The sequence below is a fragment of the Temnothorax americanus genome, unplaced genomic scaffold (assembly GCF_048541705.1).
Source record: "Temnothorax americanus isolate GAGA-0224 unplaced genomic scaffold, ASM4854170v1 Scaffold3, whole genome shotgun sequence".
Lineage (NCBI taxonomy): Eukaryota > Metazoa > Arthropoda > Insecta > Hymenoptera > Formicidae > Temnothorax > Temnothorax americanus.
The window spans coordinates 8,703,246-8,722,887 of NW_027509442.1; the positions used below are offsets into that span (position 1 = coordinate 8,703,246).

The 19,642-nt window shown below is 37.7% G+C and overlaps 2 protein-coding genes across 3 annotated transcripts in view; both read right to left on the reverse strand.

The window, feature by feature from the left end:
- Positions 1 to 66: 66 nt before the first annotated feature.
- Positions 67 to 6,011, reverse strand: LOC143900024 (ankyrin repeat domain-containing protein 13D). Of its 2 annotated transcripts, XM_077410938.1 has the most exons (13): positions 5,751 to 6,009; positions 4,174 to 4,309; positions 3,834 to 3,958; positions 3,547 to 3,592; positions 3,256 to 3,399; positions 2,486 to 2,669; positions 2,154 to 2,379; positions 1,945 to 2,073; positions 1,713 to 1,863; positions 1,464 to 1,625; positions 1,288 to 1,388; positions 1,088 to 1,176; positions 67 to 753 (listed from the first exon to the last, which is right to left on the reverse strand). In XM_077410938.1, the coding sequence occupies exons 1-13, from the start codon at positions 5,847 to 5,849 to the stop codon at positions 516 to 518; spliced, it is 1,830 nt and encodes a 609-aa protein (XP_077267064.1). In that variant the 5' UTR covers positions 5,850 to 6,009; the 3' UTR covers positions 67 to 515. The 2 variants fall into 2 exon arrangements, with proteins under 2 accessions (XP_077267064.1, XP_077267063.1); XM_077410937.1 differs by having other exon boundaries at positions 1,288 to 1,625; positions 5,751 to 6,011.
- A 3,431-nt stretch (positions 6,012 to 9,442) lies between these two features.
- Glut4ef (Glucose transporter 4 enhancer factor) overlaps positions 9,443 to 19,642 on the reverse strand; it is a 96,889-nt gene continuing 86,689 nt past the window's right edge. The window contains exon 8 of the mRNA XM_077410945.1: positions 9,443 to 19,571. Within this exon, the coding sequence (XP_077267071.1) occupies positions 19,359 to 19,571 (213 nt within the window). The 3' untranslated portion in view covers positions 9,443 to 19,358. The remainder of the gene's footprint in view (positions 19,572 to 19,642) is intronic.

A 19,642-nucleotide genomic window follows, 5' to 3' on the forward strand; every position in this document is an offset into this window, starting at 1 on the left:
GCATTATAAATTTATAGTAGAGATTAAAACTGAGGACAAAGGACCAGACGAATAATTTTTGAAGGCTTGAGAATTACATGCCATTTATTCTAGATATTAAATCGTAACTTACATTATTTACTTTCAATTAATAGAATTTACACAAACACTATTTGATTGTTTGTCATTCGTAACTTCATCTTTTTCAAAGAGCTGTAATTTTCAAGACTTCGTTACATGCTTGCTGAGATGTCTATAATATTGAAGAATTTCGTCTCATATAAAATGTAGCTAAGAAATAAATAACATAATTTAAATTATTCATTTGCTTAACTACTACTATGCTATTTCCATCTTTTGACTTAACTGTATACTTCAATAACAAGTGTTCATTGTAAGCAACATCATTATTTCGTAATGCACTTTGCAATCTATGAAATGTAGGAAATGATTTTTTTGTACAGTCTCTTGAGACCGGATGAGTTTTCACTTTTGGAAGTAGTAAATTTGTTATCACTATTGCACATTTGGGAAGTTTACTTGTCCGTCAAAGATAGCTCCAATACATGACGAAACGTTTCTTCTTCCAGCAATCGTTGTTGCTCCTCTTCTATTTGTTGCTGCTCGGAAAGCTTTAACGCTAGTCTTAATTGTTCCGCAGTATCTTCAAGGGAATCGCTATCTTCGCTTTCATTTATACCCGCTGAATTCGCAGTACCTTCCGTGGATCCAGCTGTAGTCTCTTGATATAGCACTAAACTAGCCTGAATCGCCCTATGTTAAAAACAAAAATAATTTAAGCGACATGACAAATATTTATAACAAACTAGTTTATATTAACGTTTATTTTGACAACCTTGCAAGGACTTTTTAAAATGTTTGGTAATTTAAATATTCAATGTCTATATTAATCTAAATACGAATAATTTCTCTGCTGTGTGAACAATTTACCCAAAATTGATATTTGTAATAGAATTACCCACCTGTCTGAACATGAATTGTAGCACAAAAACACATGCAAAATTAATAATAAAATCTCATCAATAATAAAATTAACTAAAAACAGAACATCGATAACATGCTCTTTAGTAAATTGTTTATCGCATACCTCTGAAGCTGCCTTTCCTCTTCGGTGGTCATATTAGGTGTAGTTGGCCTAGATGGCTTTTGCGCTCTTAATGCTTCCCATATATCAACCTATAAATGAAATAATATTTTTCTCGTGTAAAACAGAGGGAGTGTATGCCATACATGTATATGTGATTTCGATAATTCTAAAGCAAAAGAATATAAAGAAAAAAATAATACCTCATCACGTTCACTGCCAGCTTCTAAAAGACTTTGCTGAATAGCGAACTGTAGCAAATCGTCCTCTTCTTCAATACTAAATTGTGCCCTAACTTCCGCACCTATATTCAACCAATATGAATTAAATAAATTGTATATATTAAATTGTAGAATATATGTAAAGACAAAAGTTTTACCTAATTTGGCATATCCGGTAGGTGTTTCGAAACAAATATCGTCAACTAAACAAGTTATACGATTTGTTTCTTGCAAATGACCTACATGCGGTACTTCTTGATCTAAACCAAATATATTTCCAAATGTTATTCTCGCATTAAGGATGTGGAACAACGGAATTTCTAAAAAAAAATTGAGTATTAGTATGTTTGGTATATGACATGTACATTCGATACTACAGCATATCCGTCACATTAAATCAATCTTACCAATTTTAACAGGAAAACCAGCCGGAAGTTGCATTTGAATAAAATCTTTTAATTTTGCGAAATGTGAACTAGATATAGCCATCAGGTCTACAATTGGCATGATTTGTTCTTGAAGACTTAGTGGATAATCCTCACTCAACCATAAAGTTGCCTAAATGTGAAAAAATCGCCTTAATTAGTACACAATATAATATATGATGTACAGTTTTCAAGCCTATATAATCTATAATACCTTAAATTTTTGTATTTTTGTATTAACTTCTTTTGGTCTACCTATATCTCTCCCATTCAAATCGACAGCTGGGTCAAAATATTCCTCAGCCGTTATGTTAGAAGAATTGTCTACGCTATTAAATTCTTCCTAAAATATATAGCTCGATTACTATGTTTTAAATGGATAATTATTTTATTATTGAAAAATTATTGAAAAAAAAAGATTACACTGGCAGCGACAGTGCTGCAACTCTCCTGCTGCTGTTCTGCGATACCAAGAAATGACTGTAAAGGAGTCCTTGGTGCTCGAGCTCTTGCTTTATCAGCCTCAGATAAGTGTTCTAGTCGAGTTTTAGTTATTAATTCCACATTGCTTGCACTAAAAACCTTACACTCGTGACCATTTATTACTTCGCTTTTGTCAGAACGCCATCCCCATAGACCTGCTTTATTGCTAATTCAACGTGAACAATGTTGTTGAAATAAATGCGGAACAAAGCATGTATATACATAAATACGTATATATATTGTTATTAAATATTATAATGACAGATAATTACCGTTCAAAACTAATTTTATCTGTATCTATATATGTTGTAACTATAGGATTAGTAAGTCGAGCTATCACACCTTCTTCAGAAGGTGGTTCCATTAATTGTATATTATCATCTCCTATAAGTTTCATATGTTCAACATAAACTTTTCTAGTTTCATGATCTACTTCCATCATCGTTGCCCCATCATCTACAAAAATATCATATTTTATTTAAAAAAAAAACTGTTTTAATATAAATAATTTAATATATTTAATATATGTAAATTTCTCAATAAAAAAGATCGTATTATTGTCACATTATATATCACATTGTACATTATATAAATAAACGTATATATACACATGTGATATAAAAACAATATCTTGTCATATATTATTTAATCGCCAATTTGTTCAGTTATATTTATATAAACTAATAGAAACAAATAATGAAAATGGAAAAAAAAATTAGAATATAATAAAAAATATACGGTCAGCGTTAGGAAAATTTTTCTGTGCTTATGTTTGTTTTTAGCAATGCAGTGCACAAATTAAATGTTCGGATTGTATCACCTGTGCGATGACCATCCAAACTGAACACATAACTGTGTTCACATCTGATTGCTATAGGCGGAATTGACGCAGCTTGCTTATTAACATATGGAATTTAATAATAAACAAATTGACATTTCCAAGACATAATCAAATGCAATTAAACAAAAATTAAGTTATACGATACTCATGCACAAACGTTAGCAACATTAAAGGATGTTTATTAAAGATATCCGTGCTTACTTTGTCCTTTGAAGATATAGCTTCGATTGCCACGTTGCCAATTTGCATGATCAAAGCCTAATAAAGTAGTATCAATCCTCACATTACTACCTTGTTTATAAACCTTATATGTATCGCTTGGGCACATCCGAGACACAAGAGGAACTGGTCAACAGAAATAACGGCAGTTAACCACATATGTTATTAAAAATGAATTAAATAAGTGTGTAAATTGCAGTTAGATCCAAATTATGGATTAAACTACAAGATTATAATTAAAAACAGAACGTTATTAAATCCTCCGTTTCTTACCCCAACTTGTAAACTCCCATTTCATTTCTACATAAAAATCAGGCGCCTGAAAAGGATTTATATTACTAAGACCATCATATATAGCAAGAATGAATGAGAAAAAGTCAATATCATTAGCTTTCGCACAATAGTTCACACAAGAAACACACAGGTTAATATTAGTTCGTAGAACCCGCAGAAAAGAATTCCTCTTTCAATAAAAGAGATTGTATCTTTTGTGAGAACCGTACACGTATCGCGACATATGAATTAATAATATGTCATTAGTTATTACATAAAACTGTTACCTGTTTGAGCTTTTGAAGTAGCTCTGGTATACCAGCCACTCGATTACAGTACCTCTGGTAGTCTCTCCTAGCAAGTACCAATTGCAGCAACTCAGGGTTTCCCGTACCAACTGCTTCTTGGACCACTATATCAAAATAAATTAATATAAATATTAATAAATATAATGAAAATAAATAGAATTCAAATTACAAGAAAAACGCCGTAATCCGTCAGGACTGAATTTTGATTGGCTCTATTATTATTTAAGTGAATTTTACACATATATAAATAGAATTGTTGGAAATACAAATGTGTCTGAACAAAAGTTATGAACAAACAAAATGTAAAAACCAATTATACCGGTCCATCCTTGAGTGTTCTCAGTATTAACATTGGCTTCATGCTGCAACAGTACTACAGCGGAATCTATATGACCCAAAGTTACCGCTAACATCAGTGGCGTCCTTCCTCGATTGTCGTGCTTTTCTATGTCATGCTAGAAAATATTTAATTATTATAATCGATATTAATTGAGGTAATTATTAAAGCAATTATTATTGCTCCTAGTTTCTTTTTCAGCATATATTAACTTCGCATTTGTTATATAATTAAAATGATATGTTATCTAAAGTACCCTCATATCTATATTATAACATATGTCGGATAGCTTGACTCCACTTCAACAGTATATCTTGAGTCGTAAGTTCACACCTAAGGTTTCTCTCTTTTTTATGAAAGGCTTCACACGTTTTTTAAACCTGCATTACTACTATAAGCTTGAATGTGTAATCATAAATTTAAAAGAATATGCAATTACAAGCTTATAATTTCACCGATGAAATAATATTGCGTCTAAAGAAATCACCTAAATTACTACGTTAGATTGTTAAATTATAATTGATAATGATATCTACGCTCCGTTTATTACAAATGCAAAGTTTCAATGTATTTTATACAACTAATTCAAATTTATATCAAGAAATATTTAATTAACAGAAGAAATTCTTGTTTCCGCTAAAACCAACGGTGTATTTTTATTATCTCGCTCCTGTATTTATTTCTTTTAACACAGAACTACCGTTATTCATAAAAAAAAAAAAAAAAAAAAAAAAACACAAAGCTTCCTCTATGAGGCAGCAAAACCTTGAGCAAAACATTAACTTTGTCACAATGCAAAATAAGATACGACATTGCTCTCTGATTTTCTTTTCTCTTTCCAGCATGTTTATGTGTGTGTGTGCGCGCGCGCATATAAGTTTGTTTTATAATAAAACACACCGTACATCTGTGTTCATCTCAGACGAATTATAAATATAGATGCTGTAATATAAAATCACTTTTAACCTTTTCGCTTTGAACACTTCTCGAGTCTGTCAAGCATCTGTTCAAAAGTGTTATTCACGTTACATAATTTATTAGCTTTAAGCATATTTATCGTCGAACTTACGATACTCTGGCAGACTTGCTTGATATGCAAAATGCTTGATATATAACAATCACGGTAACAAAGTGTCAGATGGAAGATACTTATGAAAAAAAGAATGCGCAGAGAAAATATTTTAACACGACCGAACCCCAAACGGCGTGTCACTCAAGCCGTCGGCAAACGCGAGTGCAGGTATTAGGTATATATATATATATATATATATATATATATATATATACAATGTCGCGTTATTCATCCGCATTGAACAATTACGCAATTATCGCTTACTGCACAATTGTCAATTACGTTGGAGACTCGGTTATCGGCGATAACCGAGTTGTCGCAACGCGCCTAGACATGCAAGGTGAAGGGTGGAGGAAAGCCCCGGTAAACCGCGAGTGAAACGCGCGATCGGCGTTAATCACACGTGCACGGTTTTTCCATACGGCGTACGGAATCTAATTAGTGTCAAATGAGACGAGCGCCGTTAAAACAGCAGGTCTGCGCAAACCTGATTCGTGGACAGTTCCTTGTCGAGGTCTACGTAGCTGTTATGCCAGACGAGCCAGTGCAGTGGATAATTCTTTCGTACGGTATCTACATTCACCATCTCTACGGGATCCGATCGACGTTAACATACAACGCGTTTATCGTAACGAGTGCCACGACTGCCACGGGTACTCGAGCGCACGACACGAAATTTGGTGATTTTGACAGCGCGATACATGACACATCAAACCTAAAGACGAGAAAGGAGTATGTACATACTCATACTCATCGAACACGCGGCGCGAATCGCGACCAAGAGGGGAAACTGCCTGTCGTGCGTAATGCGCTAACCTCGAGAGAAATGACACGTCGATACTCGTTTTCTGATTGGTGCCGCTTGGTACCGCCATTTTGGAGCGAGCTCCGTCGTTGGTGGTTATGGCGATGTCAATTCAGCGCCGGCATCTAAGGAGAATGAAGAAAAAATCCCTGGATATGTAAAGTCCAATATGCTTTTCTTATTTTTTATTATATGTACATTTTAACATTTATATATCGTTATTATTATATATTACTCTCTCTTTCCACTTTAGTACGTAATATTAAAAGGTATGTTAAATTATGTATATTATTTTCTAGAGATACACACACACACACACACACACACACATACGTACACACACACACACACACACACACACATTAGAAAAATTATATTAATTAATTAAAATAATATAATTAATATAATAATATTATGATTAATTATTTGTCAAAATAATTGACGACAAATAAAATAGTTTAATAATTGCACGTAATAAAATTTAAATTTAAATATTATTTTTTATCAGCGATCTCTTTAAAAATTCTGAAATAACATAGTGGATGTTAAATTTTAATTATAAATAAGGTCGAGAAATCATTCAAACAGGAAATTAAAACAACAAGTGTAAATATACAGAAGCGTTTATATACATAATATCATATCAATATAGTTTTATATATATGTGTGTGTGTGTGTGTGTGTGTGTGTGTGTGTGTGTGTGTGTGTGTGTGTGTGTGTGTGTGTGTATGTATGTATATATAATAATTAATAAAATATAAAGTTCAATAAAATATTAATCGTATGTCTGGTATATTATTATCTCTCCTTCATCGTCGTTACGTCGTCATCGTTGTCGTCATCGTCGTCGTCAACAATTAACTACTATCGTCCACTACGCCCTAGCTTGATATTTTTTTATTTTTAATATGCATATTTATAGCAATAATGATTTCAAAAGGTTTATACAGTATATATATATATATATATGCTTATACAGTATATATATATATTCTATTAACGCTCTGATAGTTTACGATTTCTTACTTGTCGTTAAATATCTATTTGCTCGCAGCAGAATGAGTTTTTATAATCGATTACCGATTTAAACTTCGCGTTTCAACGTACGATGAAGCGTTTGAATCAAGATTCTCGTTAATCGTAAAATTAATAAGAACAGAACCATCCTATAAATAAATGTCATACGTGATATACCGATCGGCAATAAATCTCAAAGCGAAAGTCAGTTTCAAAAAGAGAGAGTCCGTGAATATTTTTAAATATTTTTAATTATAATATATTCTTCTTGATTTTTATGAATCATATAATTATGTTAATTTCTATACGCATATATTTCGCTTAAAACGACACGACACTTGGACATTCGACTCGTCTCGTCTTAATACTTCCGTTATCCCTTTCTTTTAACTGCGTAATGATTTATCCGGATTTATCGCGACATTTCATGCGCTATATAAGCGAGACGTCGAAGCTGCGCCCGTTAATCCGTCCAGTAATTATTTCTTAAAGCGATTAAGAGTGGGCATCATTGTTCACAGACAACCACAGAAGCGAGATGATATACGCGCGTAACGACATATTATACATATCGCATCTTGCAACTTTAATCTAAATGTATATTACACGTTCTTTTAACGTGCAACTGGCTTTTTTCCAAAATTATTTTACAAACAACACAAAAGTTTGAATCAAAGTGTCGTAAAGGCGCCTAAAAAGCTATAGACATTTTTATCGTGTAAACTTTTGTATCGTTTCGATTGACATTCATATAGAAGATGTGTAAGGCAGCACTTGCGCAAAGAAGCTGTTGCGTGAATCCCATGCGCTGATGTTACATATTGGAATATCGACGCAAACTTAAGGGAAATGCTCATGTGTGGAAAAATTAAAAGTATTGCACTTTATGACATATTTGGAAAATAACGTTGATGACAAAAGTGAGCCTTTTCGTAATGAGCAGAATTGTGAAAAGCGACATACTTATATTGTATAAATAACGTTTTTACTCAATTGTAATCGTCCTTACGAAAAAAATATTACAGAAAGACTATTGTACGCGGAGAGAATTTTTCGTTATATTTTACCGTTAAATTCACTACAAATTTTTGACAACTTGACAACCAAGGAATTTTTGAAATATATACAAAAGACATTTTACAAACAACGTAATAAAAACCAAGTAGACTGGTAATTTTTTTTTAATTATTGAAATTTTCTAGATATATATATTTTAGTAAAATTAATCAAACATATTTTATATTTTAATGTAATATATAGATATTAATATTTTTATTATGGTAGATATTAATCGGAAGCTCGCATATAAAAATCTTCGTGTAGTACGTGTTTATATTGTCCCACAACTACCATGATTTTCAGAGGATAAATTCTAAGAGAAAATTCTCTTGTGTAGTTGCAAAAAAAGTATACGTAACTATAGTAAATATTACGATAATTGCTATAGTTTTGCGTACATTTTTCGCAGCTACGGTAGCTTTTTCCTTAAGGGACGTCACTGTATCATATATACGCGTCGTTAACCCTCTCATGCATTTGGTCCTAGCACGGACAGACAAATATACGCTTCAATGACAATGAAGTGACAATTAAAAACGGCAGAGTTATATATTGCCCTTTCGAATGGCGCGTTTTCATTTGAGATCTCTGAAGTCTTAATTCGAAACAACGGGAACCGCACAAAATCGGAAGCAGAGATTCTACGTTATTATCCATTCCTACAAAATTCTGGACTACGGCTGAGAAAAAAAATGTATCCTGCAGCACCCTTTCCCAGTTATTGCCGTGCTATTCCACAAAGTAAGCGTCTCTAGTCTGTACAAATATAGAATATTTAGCATGTACGAGTACAAAATTAGCTCGTGTTTGTCCTTTAAAAAAGATCCTCGAATTGTATATATATCGTTATATGTATATTGACCTCAAATAGGGAGATTATCTTATATTTTCACAATCGCAACGGCGATCGTTGAAAATTAAGAAGAGGTGAGTATTTAAGGTGTAGGGTATGTTTTCCGCGAAAAATATATTGCAAACAGCTAATTATGCGTTTTTCTTCCTTCGCCAAGGAAAATCAATGGTGCGTGAGAAAGTTCAACGATTCGACGATTCGCGATATGTTAAGGACTTTTTGTGTCCCGGTGATCTTGGCGTTTCAACCTGCGTAAATTGCATTGGAAATCGTGTAATTAATTTTACATATCTATACGCAAAAGGTGTGACACAGGATGTACGGGAGCGGGAATGTCCGTTGCGAAAGTCGCGAAAAAAATCGGCTTCACTTCCTTTCCTCCGTATAGCGGCGGGTTATGCCGCTGATGTACGGTGCGGGAGACGGTCGATTGAAATACTCGTGCTGACCTTCGGATAGATTTTATTATCGAAAAGTTGCGATAATGATTTCTTAGCATATAGACAGAGGGACAATTCTCCGGAAAAATACAAAGTATCTCTTTTTTTTCTTTGTCGAGTTTCAACGAAACTATAATCGTCATCTACTCCAGAATATTCGCCCGCCTCCGAGACGCGCGCGGACGAGAACAGTCCTATATATTTGTGTGTTGATAGAAATCTTCGACGCTTCGTCGCCGAAAGTTGCACCGCTATATCCTCGGCAAACGGTATATCGCGTTTAAAATAAAACGATCGTTGAACAAATTTATGACGTTCGTCGGCGGCAAATATTCTATTGTCACATACGAGCATATATACGTAGCGGAGGCGATCGTAAGTGCTACCAGCGACGTAACTTGTAACTTTCGCAAAAGATAACAGCGTTGCGCTGAGGGAAATTGACGCGAGACTCGTACCGCGAGGTAAAAAACTTCCGATCCGCGAAATTCAGAGATTACTCTAAAGAGATTTTTTTTCAAGTCTTTTTTCAATCCTTTATCTATATATAAATATATAAAAATTTAAACATATACACCGTTAAATATTATTGGGATAAAAAAACCAATATTCTGAGTTAAATAACATTTTGTTATTTTTAACTGTACCATGTGTGTGGAAATTTATTATTTTAATACAAAACAGTGTTATTTTAATTCCATTTGTTTAGTTAAATTAACTACATATTGAGAGTATAAAGAGCAGTGGCGATCTACAGAAATAATTAAAAATGACTCAAATTGAGTATAATTTGACACTATAAATTTAACAGTGTATTGTTTAACATCTCCGTCGTAAATCAGACTGATGGATTTTTTAAAGATTTTTTTCTAAGAAATCATCTCTGTAAAAAATTTCGAAATGGGTGCAGTCGTAAATCTCGCAAAGGAGAGATCGGAAGTTCGATCGCGCGGCACGAATCTCCTGCAAATCTCCCGTGATCCTAACTATTAATAGTTATTAATTAATTAATTAATGACCATTAATCCGCGCGTGTTGCGCGAGGCGTATATGCTCTCGATGCGTGTGCGGCGGAAAAGAAAAATATCAAATCTGGGGTTTCCTAAGGAGCTTGCGCGACCACTTGACACCGCGATATACTATACTTTGCACTTATATACACGGGTTTCACGCCTCTTAGCTGTGTGTGTGTGTGTGCACGTACATTCTCTATTTTCAATAACGGCGGTGCAGTTATGCGGTTTCCCGGCCTACGGCCGCGGCTACGGTGATAGCTATATACGCTACCCGGCTTAATTAATCTTAATGCGCCGGAAAATGCCAGTTACTTTTTTTTCCGCAGAAGGCAATTTACAGCGTTTACAATCTTCTCCTTTTCTACTTTTAACTCCCCTATACGGTATTCGGTTAACATGCCGAGACGCTACTAGGTTCTTAAACGAAACGACGGCGCTTACTCGTCGCGAGACAGACGCTATAGCTTGCAAGGGATAGGCATATTTTGGAACGACTCCTGCTAAGGATCCATCCGCGCGCGGATCCGCGTCGACGCTCGACGCTGTACATCGTACACGGAACACGATTTTATCCTTCTGCACAAAGCCATCGCTCGCACGCAATTCACGCGCAATTCGTAATTATCGCTGTCGTGTATCGCGGGCATCGCGGCGTCGACGCACCGCTCGGATTCATTTTCGTTGACACATTGCGGCCCGTGTGGCCGTTGAGCGTCGATTGTCGTGCGCGCCGTGGCTCGCTGACAGACACACGCTCGACAAGGGACAGGAAACTTTGACGAACGGATATAATACAAAGATTCGGCAGTACAGCGATCTCCGTGAACGGGCATCGCCGTTATAAAAGCACGGTCGCGATGCGTTCGCGTCCCCGAGGTGCGACGACGCCTCGGGGACGGCGATTTGATTCAACAGCGAGACCCCAACATCCGCAAGATGTGGATTTTTAACGTGGCGAATGATCTCGGCTGCGCCCGGCGTGCTAGCGCGCGCGCCTCCGTTTTGTAAATTGCATAGAAATCGTCTACGAAAAGATGAGTCTGCAATCTGTAAACCGCGATTTCGCACGGCGATCGCCGTTTAGAATTATGCGCACAGGGATAGATCCCGGCGGACGCTCCGTATAGGATAACTAGATATTACAATGGAGCCAACGCTTGGCTGATTTATGGCGGTTATAATCATTTGTCGCTCAGTACTGGACTATTACGGGCAAATAATCGGACGTCTATTTACTTTTACGCTGTTAAATATTAAAAGACGACATTTAAACCAATGCTTTGAGTTAAATAATCCGTTTTGTTATTTTTAACTATCGCGTCGAAATTTAGTATTTTAACTCCATTGGTTCAGTTAAATTTACATTGTTTTAGTTAAATTATCGACATATTGAGTAGAAATGGCGAATAGGAATAATTAAAACTGACTCAAATTGAGTATAATTTGACACTATACGAATTTAACAGTGTACGATAACACGGCATACGGTGATGGATCGACATTTTATAACGCCAAGCGTTATACAAAAAATTTATGTTATTGGGCCATGTCCAGTGAATAATTATACACTGATATTATGATAAAAAATACTATTTATAATATTAATGCAATGATAAATATGTACAAACGCTAAATATTTTTTTAAATTTATATTCAGCTTTTCCTTGCAAAAATAACCTGTGTATTATTTATTATTTCTAATTTCACACAAGTTTCACGATATGAACTTTTATATTCATTTGCCATTCTTGGGCCATTATCGTTTGCCATTCTTGAATCTATAATTATCAGTTTATTCGATTATAATCCAACGCTGAGCCAATATTAGACGACTGCCAATACTGGCCAGTACCGACGTCGAAAATCTGGTAGTCAGTAATGGCCCAATACCGGGCCAATCGTAAAATCCTATATGAGCAGTCCTGCCTGGGATTATCAAGCTACCGCGGTCCGGAATGCGTCTGAAATATTTATTTCCTCGCGTAAAACGGGTGTTCGAGTCGGCTATATTACTCTATATGTACAGTACCTACGTGTGTAAAGGTGTTACGCGACGAGAGAACGAAGCTGCGATTATGTCTCATTATAACGTGCGCGAGCACTCGAGGTATCCGACGACCGGCGACGAGCGTCAACTATATATGTACCTTTTTCGGTGATATCTGCGCCCGACGGACGCAAGTTCGTCGTATACGTGTGCATTGAGCAAGAACCCTGCTGCGAGAACGCTACTTCGCAGCGCGTATCCGAAAAAAAAGAGACAAATGTATGTAAAGTTAAAACGCGCCGACGTCGTATCACCTGGATCGTTCGCGCTATCAAGGATCCGTCGTCTACCCAAGTAGCGAGAAACTCGACGGATCCAGGACTTTATTTTTCAGGCTCTCACGACGTCCTGTCGGGACGAAGGTCAAGATACCGATTAGTAGCTACATACAGAATGCGTCGTTACATATTTTATTTTCTTCTCTCTCACACACACACACACACGCGCGCGCGCGTCTTCCTTCTCGTTTCCCCAAACATTCAAGTCCGCGCGTCGATTTTTCATCGTTACACCCACGGGACGATAAAACGAACGTGCGTTTACGGATGTAAATAAAACGTGTTCTTCTGGGGGACAAGAATGACAGTCAAGTCTGCGGCACGCACATAAATCGTGCGCGCGTTGTCGATCACAATATTTTTCAGATAAGTGATTCTGGGTTGTTCACCTTGATCGCGTCTGCAAATGCGCGTGTTCTCTACGAGTTAAGAGAGAGAGAGAGAGAGAGAAAGAGAGAGAAGACGCATTGTATACACGCGGATGAGATAAATCAATAACTTGAAGTACGGTTTTGTTAGATACCTTTATTACGATGTCTTAACGATAAAATTTATACACTCAAACGTAATTAACGTTGTGTTTCGCATCGTAATTTCTCATCAGTCATATACGATATACGTTAGAAATAATCGAGTGTGTCAAATAATGCGACATAACCGCAGCGTTATAATTATATACGCATTATCGATAAATAGAAGCTTTCTTTGCAGCGATTATACGGATATAAGAATGATAGAGTCGCTGGTTTCACGTCTTGCGAGATTGTTTCCGACCTCTCACGGTCTGGCTCGATGTTTCTAGATCACTCCGAACGCGCGATCCGTCCTGAAACGTTACCCTCTTAACGTGGGGCGATTGAAATATTAACGGCTCCACCTAACGCAATATTAATAAAGATTTCGCGCTTTAACAATTACTTAACGTACTTGTGAGTGACGCTGATCGTTGTGTTAAGGGTTAAAGATGAGAAGATGACGACGACGATGGATGCAATAATAATTATTAATAATAATTAATAAAAATTAATAATAATAATAATAATATATAATCATCTCTCATATATATATAATATATATACTATATAATATATAATATAATATAATATTAATATAATATGTCTTCGCGCGCTTGTACGGCCGGCCGAGCGCAAATAGTCTAAAAGCCCATTGAGCTACGATCTCTGAAAAAAGCCACCCCCTCGCTTCGTTGAAACGTCACCCTCTCCCCCCCCGCCCCCCGTGTGCGGTCGCGTACAGCAGATTCTACCGTTCGCGTCACTAACAATTTTCTTCACGATACAATCTGGCGTACGGCGACGCTGGCCGTTCGGCAAATCGGGGCTCGGCCGTACATATACCGTGTGAAAAAAAAATTACACTTCATTAAATCGATATGAGATCCGTTTTGGTATGATAATCCCGGCCATTAGCTTTCTAACCCGCAACACAATATCCCTTCTTTCGGTATTATCTCGGCGAACGCGCTGGACAGAGCTCAGTATCGGTATAATCAACCGAGGCGATCGTGTCGTGCACCGACGGGGTCTCTCTTCTCCCCAGCTCCCCCCCGGAATAACGGGGAAAACCCCCTTTTTCCCTTCACCCCGGCCGCACGATCGCTCGCATATAACGACTGGCCCGCCCGTCGAATCGATCGAAAGCCCGATCCTGATCTGATTGAATCGGGGAATTTGCGATTATACCGCGAACGTAATGCAGCAGCTTTAAGAGAGATAGAGATAGAGGTAGAGAGAGAGAGAGAGAGAGAGAGAGAGAGATGCGTTTTCTGAATTCGAACTCGGTGCGCTCGATTATAATTCCCCGCGAGCGCAAACGCGAAACGTGCCCCGCTCGTCGATCGATCGGCGACAAATCCTCGTCTCGAGCAACGCGATCAACGTCGGAGAGCCCGAATGATCGAACGGAGACGACGATGGGCTCGCGTTGCTCGTCACCGACGGGGAAGTTATCTGGTTTAGGCTGCGTGACTCGCGATCTCGAGAGTCCTCAGGCCGCCGATTAATCCCCCGCGGTGGTATTCGCTATAATTGTATATTACACGGTGTCCCGAATCGCCGCGACGACTCGTCGCGACGAGGAGCTTTGACTAAGTAAATTATTGACATTAACATCGCGAGAGAGAGAGAGAGAGAGATACATATAGTATTAACTTTGTAACGTTCGGTGTTCGTCAGTCGGTCGTCCGGGTCGAAGCGACGGATGGACGGGCGGATGGATCGTTCGTCGTTGGAACGGTGCGAAAAAAAAAAAGAGAGAGAACGTATCTCGACCGGTCGGTCGCTTCGAACGGGACAACGAGGTGTGTATGCTGTACGTTCGTACGAAATAAACCTGAGGTATCTTTAAGTCTGTAAAGCTTTCTTTATGAATGTTTGAAACTCCGTTTTTCCCCCCCGCCCTCCCTTTCCCGCTTGCACCTTCGCGCGCGCGAAGGTGTTCTTCCCTTTCTCGCTTGTTCCTCGCGCGAGAGCGAGGGCGGAATTAGAGAGAATATTTGGCATACGTAATGGCACAGGTTGATAAACTTGTACTTGTTTACATTCGCGAAGTGCCATCCCGCGGATAGGTACATCATATATGTCCGCCAAAATTCTCTTCAACGCGATATTCCTGTCGAGTGACACTCGATCCTAAGCACGCGATCTGCCGTTTCGCGTCATCGTGCAGAATGGGATCGACAATAAATCATATATATACGAATTTCTGAGAGACCATCGGAAATTTATTGCTGCGGGTGTCTGCGTGTGTTTTGTGTGTCGTGTGTTCGTGACGACAGACACGATCTCGCATCGCGAATTCGCATCGCGCCGTTACGCCGTTAACGGAGTCGGAAGCTTAAACGATCGGCTAAAGGGCTGGATTATTTACTATACCGCGAAATGTTGAAACGATTCAACGCGTTATTTGTCGTTTCGCCAAACGGTTTCAATTGATTCCCGTTTCAATATGTTTCCTTAAAAGTTCGCCTATAATAATATTACGTTCAGCGTCACGTGTATGCGTCTTCGCATCGAACAAATCGTGTTTAGATATTCGTGCCTCGTGAATAAAAATCCAAAACTATTCTTTTAACTATTCTCTTTCAATTTAATGTTGTCGAATTAATAATCCGTTATTTATCTGTTAACATTCAAGCTCGTGCATGCGTCAGACAGCTATCAAGCACAACCCTCAATCGTAATGCATCGGTGTACTCAGCTCGGAAATGTCTAACGTCAGACACGAAGCCATACTTGCCGCCAACTGCACGCGTTCGAAGACACGAATTAAAATGTAAATCCGAAAATGCCGAAATTTAAAACGAGAATCGGACATCTCAAAAAATTTTTTAATGAGAATACTTTATATACAAAACTTTAAAAAGTTCTTTAAAAACGATTATTTAAAAAAAATCGATGAAAGCCTTGTAGGGTTTTAGAAATAATTTCTCTTCGGTATTACAAGTTTCAATGTTACCGCCGCACTGTATAATGTTATATGTACAGATTGCATAGAATAAAATGACGGCAGAAAAGTCATGTTAACAATTAAATATTAAGTAATAATATCACTTCTTAGCAGTTTCCGTTTGCGTATTGTCCTCGGTAAATTGTGTTTATAATAATCGAGCGTAACAATTTTGATAGCAGTAAGGAACATACGTGGACGGCAATTACTTTCTATGCTATCTGAAATAATTGTATGTCATTCTATTTTGCAAAGTACTTTACAACAATTCTCTATGTGATTGTGAACACACGATTATAAAAAATTGACTATGATCAAGATCTCGACAGCACCTCAACTCCCGTATGAACACCGTGATTATCACTTGAGTGCTGTTGTGTTTCATAAAATTCATAAAATGCGATAAGTTTTCGATAGACGAAGTTCGATACAATCAGCCGTGGTATGAACTTGTAACGTACGAGTTGTTTGTCATAAAATTTATATGGGAAGAAACGAATCTTTTCCGTGCGACGACAACATTGCGTTAAATAGCGATCGCTACCGTTTGCAATTTTTAAAAAGACCGCGATCTTTCTTTGAAAAGTACGGATGCGATAAAATTGATAAAAAGTCGGAAAATACTGACAACGCGATGGTTTTGAACACAAGGGTAATCCGATACTTTTTTTTTTACGAGAATTATTGATCTTTTTCCGAGTTATACTCCCGAATCATTGAGTTTAAATTAGCGCACGTCGTCAACAGAACTGACACTTTATTATGCTAAAAAAATCTAAACCCCGTGTCGCGATTATATTAATAAACAACAGTGATATACTAATTCTTAATACATTAAGTTCAATAATTATAAAAAAAAAACGAGGGGCTATACAAGATAATACACGTAATATACAAGACATAATATACACACAAGGATATAACTATACTAAATATACAAGATAATTATACTAACGTACGAACAACGATCGGGAAATTGGAAGAAACTTTTATTGGCGAGGGTCGCTTCATGTATTCTTTACTATATTTAGTACAGCATACATTGCGACGTCTCACCGATTTTCTTCCGTCAAGTATGAAATACTTTTGTCATTTATTGCATTAAAATCTTAATGCTCCTCACCTTTCATGGCAGTCGTATTGGATTACATTAAAAACGAAAAATTACGTAAATTTTTCTTGCATTTGTACGTTCAATAAAAAGTTAAATATTTTGACTAATTAAAAATAGTTAAAATAAATTTGTAAATAACATATATGTTAATATATATAAAAATGTGTAAAAATATAATACAAAACAGTATATAATTATATTTATAAATTTATTTTATCGAATATATATATATATATATATATATATATATATATATATAATTTGTCTAAAAAATTGATTTATGTGCATAGAGAATATTCGTATTATTTTAAATAAAACCCGTATTTCGTTTCTGATATAATTCAGTCGATTACGATGAAAAATCAGGAGTCATTAATGTTGAATCCTCTTAGGACGTGCAAAGTTTGTGTATCATCAAATCCGTCAGCATATAAAATTTGCAAGTGTTCATTCGTTATCGCTAATACATTAGAAAAATTATCGAGATCAAACGTTTTTCGAAACAATCGATTCGAATGGATAAATCGTCCCGCGAACAACCCGAAGCGAGAAAGGAGTATAAGAAATGACGTAGATAAGACTATACAAATGTGATGTCATCGATGTATGTACATGTATGTATGTAAGTGTACACGTGTGTTTAATGAGTGCGTGTATGTGTGTGTGTGTGTGTGTGTGTGTGCGTGATCTAGAGCGAAACCTTCATTAAATGTTAGATCGATCGATTCAACTGCGTAGCCCTACCCCAATACGCGCGTGCAGCTCCTTTGTTGGCGAACACGGTCTTAGGTCGTCAGAAGGCTAACAAGGCTAAGCCCGGTATACGGCGACGCATGCCGTGCAACATATAGTGCCTCTTAAACGCGCGAGAGAGAGGCTTGAACAACAATTTTTTGAATTATTTATCTGGCAGTATAATTGGTGTATAAAATTTTGGTTTCCTCTTTTTTTTTCTATCTTTCCTTCTCTCATTTCTTCACACGCCTTTGCGCCCTCCTGCTCGATTCGCGGCAGATCCAATAAATTTAGATACAATATCACAATTAGCAGCTCTGTTCCACGCGAGACCTACCAATCTTGCTTGTCTGCGTTCATTTAGCATTGAACATCGGTCAGACCGAACATCGAATTCCGCCGGTCTTTCCTTCGTCCGTCAGATTCGATCGCTCATTCTCCAGGGATCGGCTGAACGACGTCCCCGACGATCGAGATCTTAACGTCTTTAGTTCCATCATTACCGAGAGCGCATTAACGTTTGCGCTCTTGGCGGAAGAAGGAAGATCTATTGCAATGACCTAAGAGACGGTTCGGGAATCAGCATTTCGAAAGGACATGCATGCTCGTTCCGAGTGCGAGTGCGTATCTCATTCGTAACCGAACCAAAAGGTTCTCTTCGTCAGACGAGTTAGGAGCGAGAGAATGCAACCGTCTGAGGTCGCATCGCTCCGCACGCCAATTATTTGCTATCTATTAATCGAAAAGTCCCTCGTTACGGCTAAGGGACCCGGTCGGAGTTTGCCAAGTGCAAAACACGAACGGGCGGAAATCGTTCAGATAAATCTTACGTCGTTAACTTCCTCTATGAGCACTAGAAAGGTGTTACGGCCCTATAGAGCTACCCGCCAACCGTAACCGTATAGAGTGACGTGATTCTCTCCGAAACTCGTGCATGCCGTTTCATCGACGGGAAATAGAGAGAAGAGGAAGAAATGCTGCTTTTACGAGCTTTGCATTTTACTTTTTCACGAAAAGTTCCGGTATACCCATGCTGGAATAATTCGTAGGGTAACAGTTTTCGCTGTAACCGGCGATAATTGGCGGTCTCGCGGTCTCGCGTGCTCCGCAAACGCGGGAGCTTTTTTTCTCGACGCCGCGTGTCTTCGACGATGATTGGCATTTGGCAGTTGGTGTTAACGTTCAACGTAGCATTGGCAAACTCTGGGGTCGACTTGACAAGGGTTTCCGCCCACGGACGTACGAACGGGGCGGACGCTTGGCCTATTCGCTGCAGAAACGGGTGCAGGCCTTCTTCCACCTGCACTGAGTGCACCAGAGGTCGCGTGAATCCATACCGTAGATCTTGCGACATTTCTTAACATCGCTGCGAGTTCGCCGCGGGGAGGACGGCTTGCCCGTGGACGCTGTCATGTTCTGTTGATGACACGCCTGCAATGGTCGTGGGGACAGTTTGATGTGTTTATTAGGAGTACCCTGGAAACAGAAGGGGGCAAATTTAATCAAACTGTATCTTTCGTGGTACCGGTTTACAGCCTGAAGCCGAA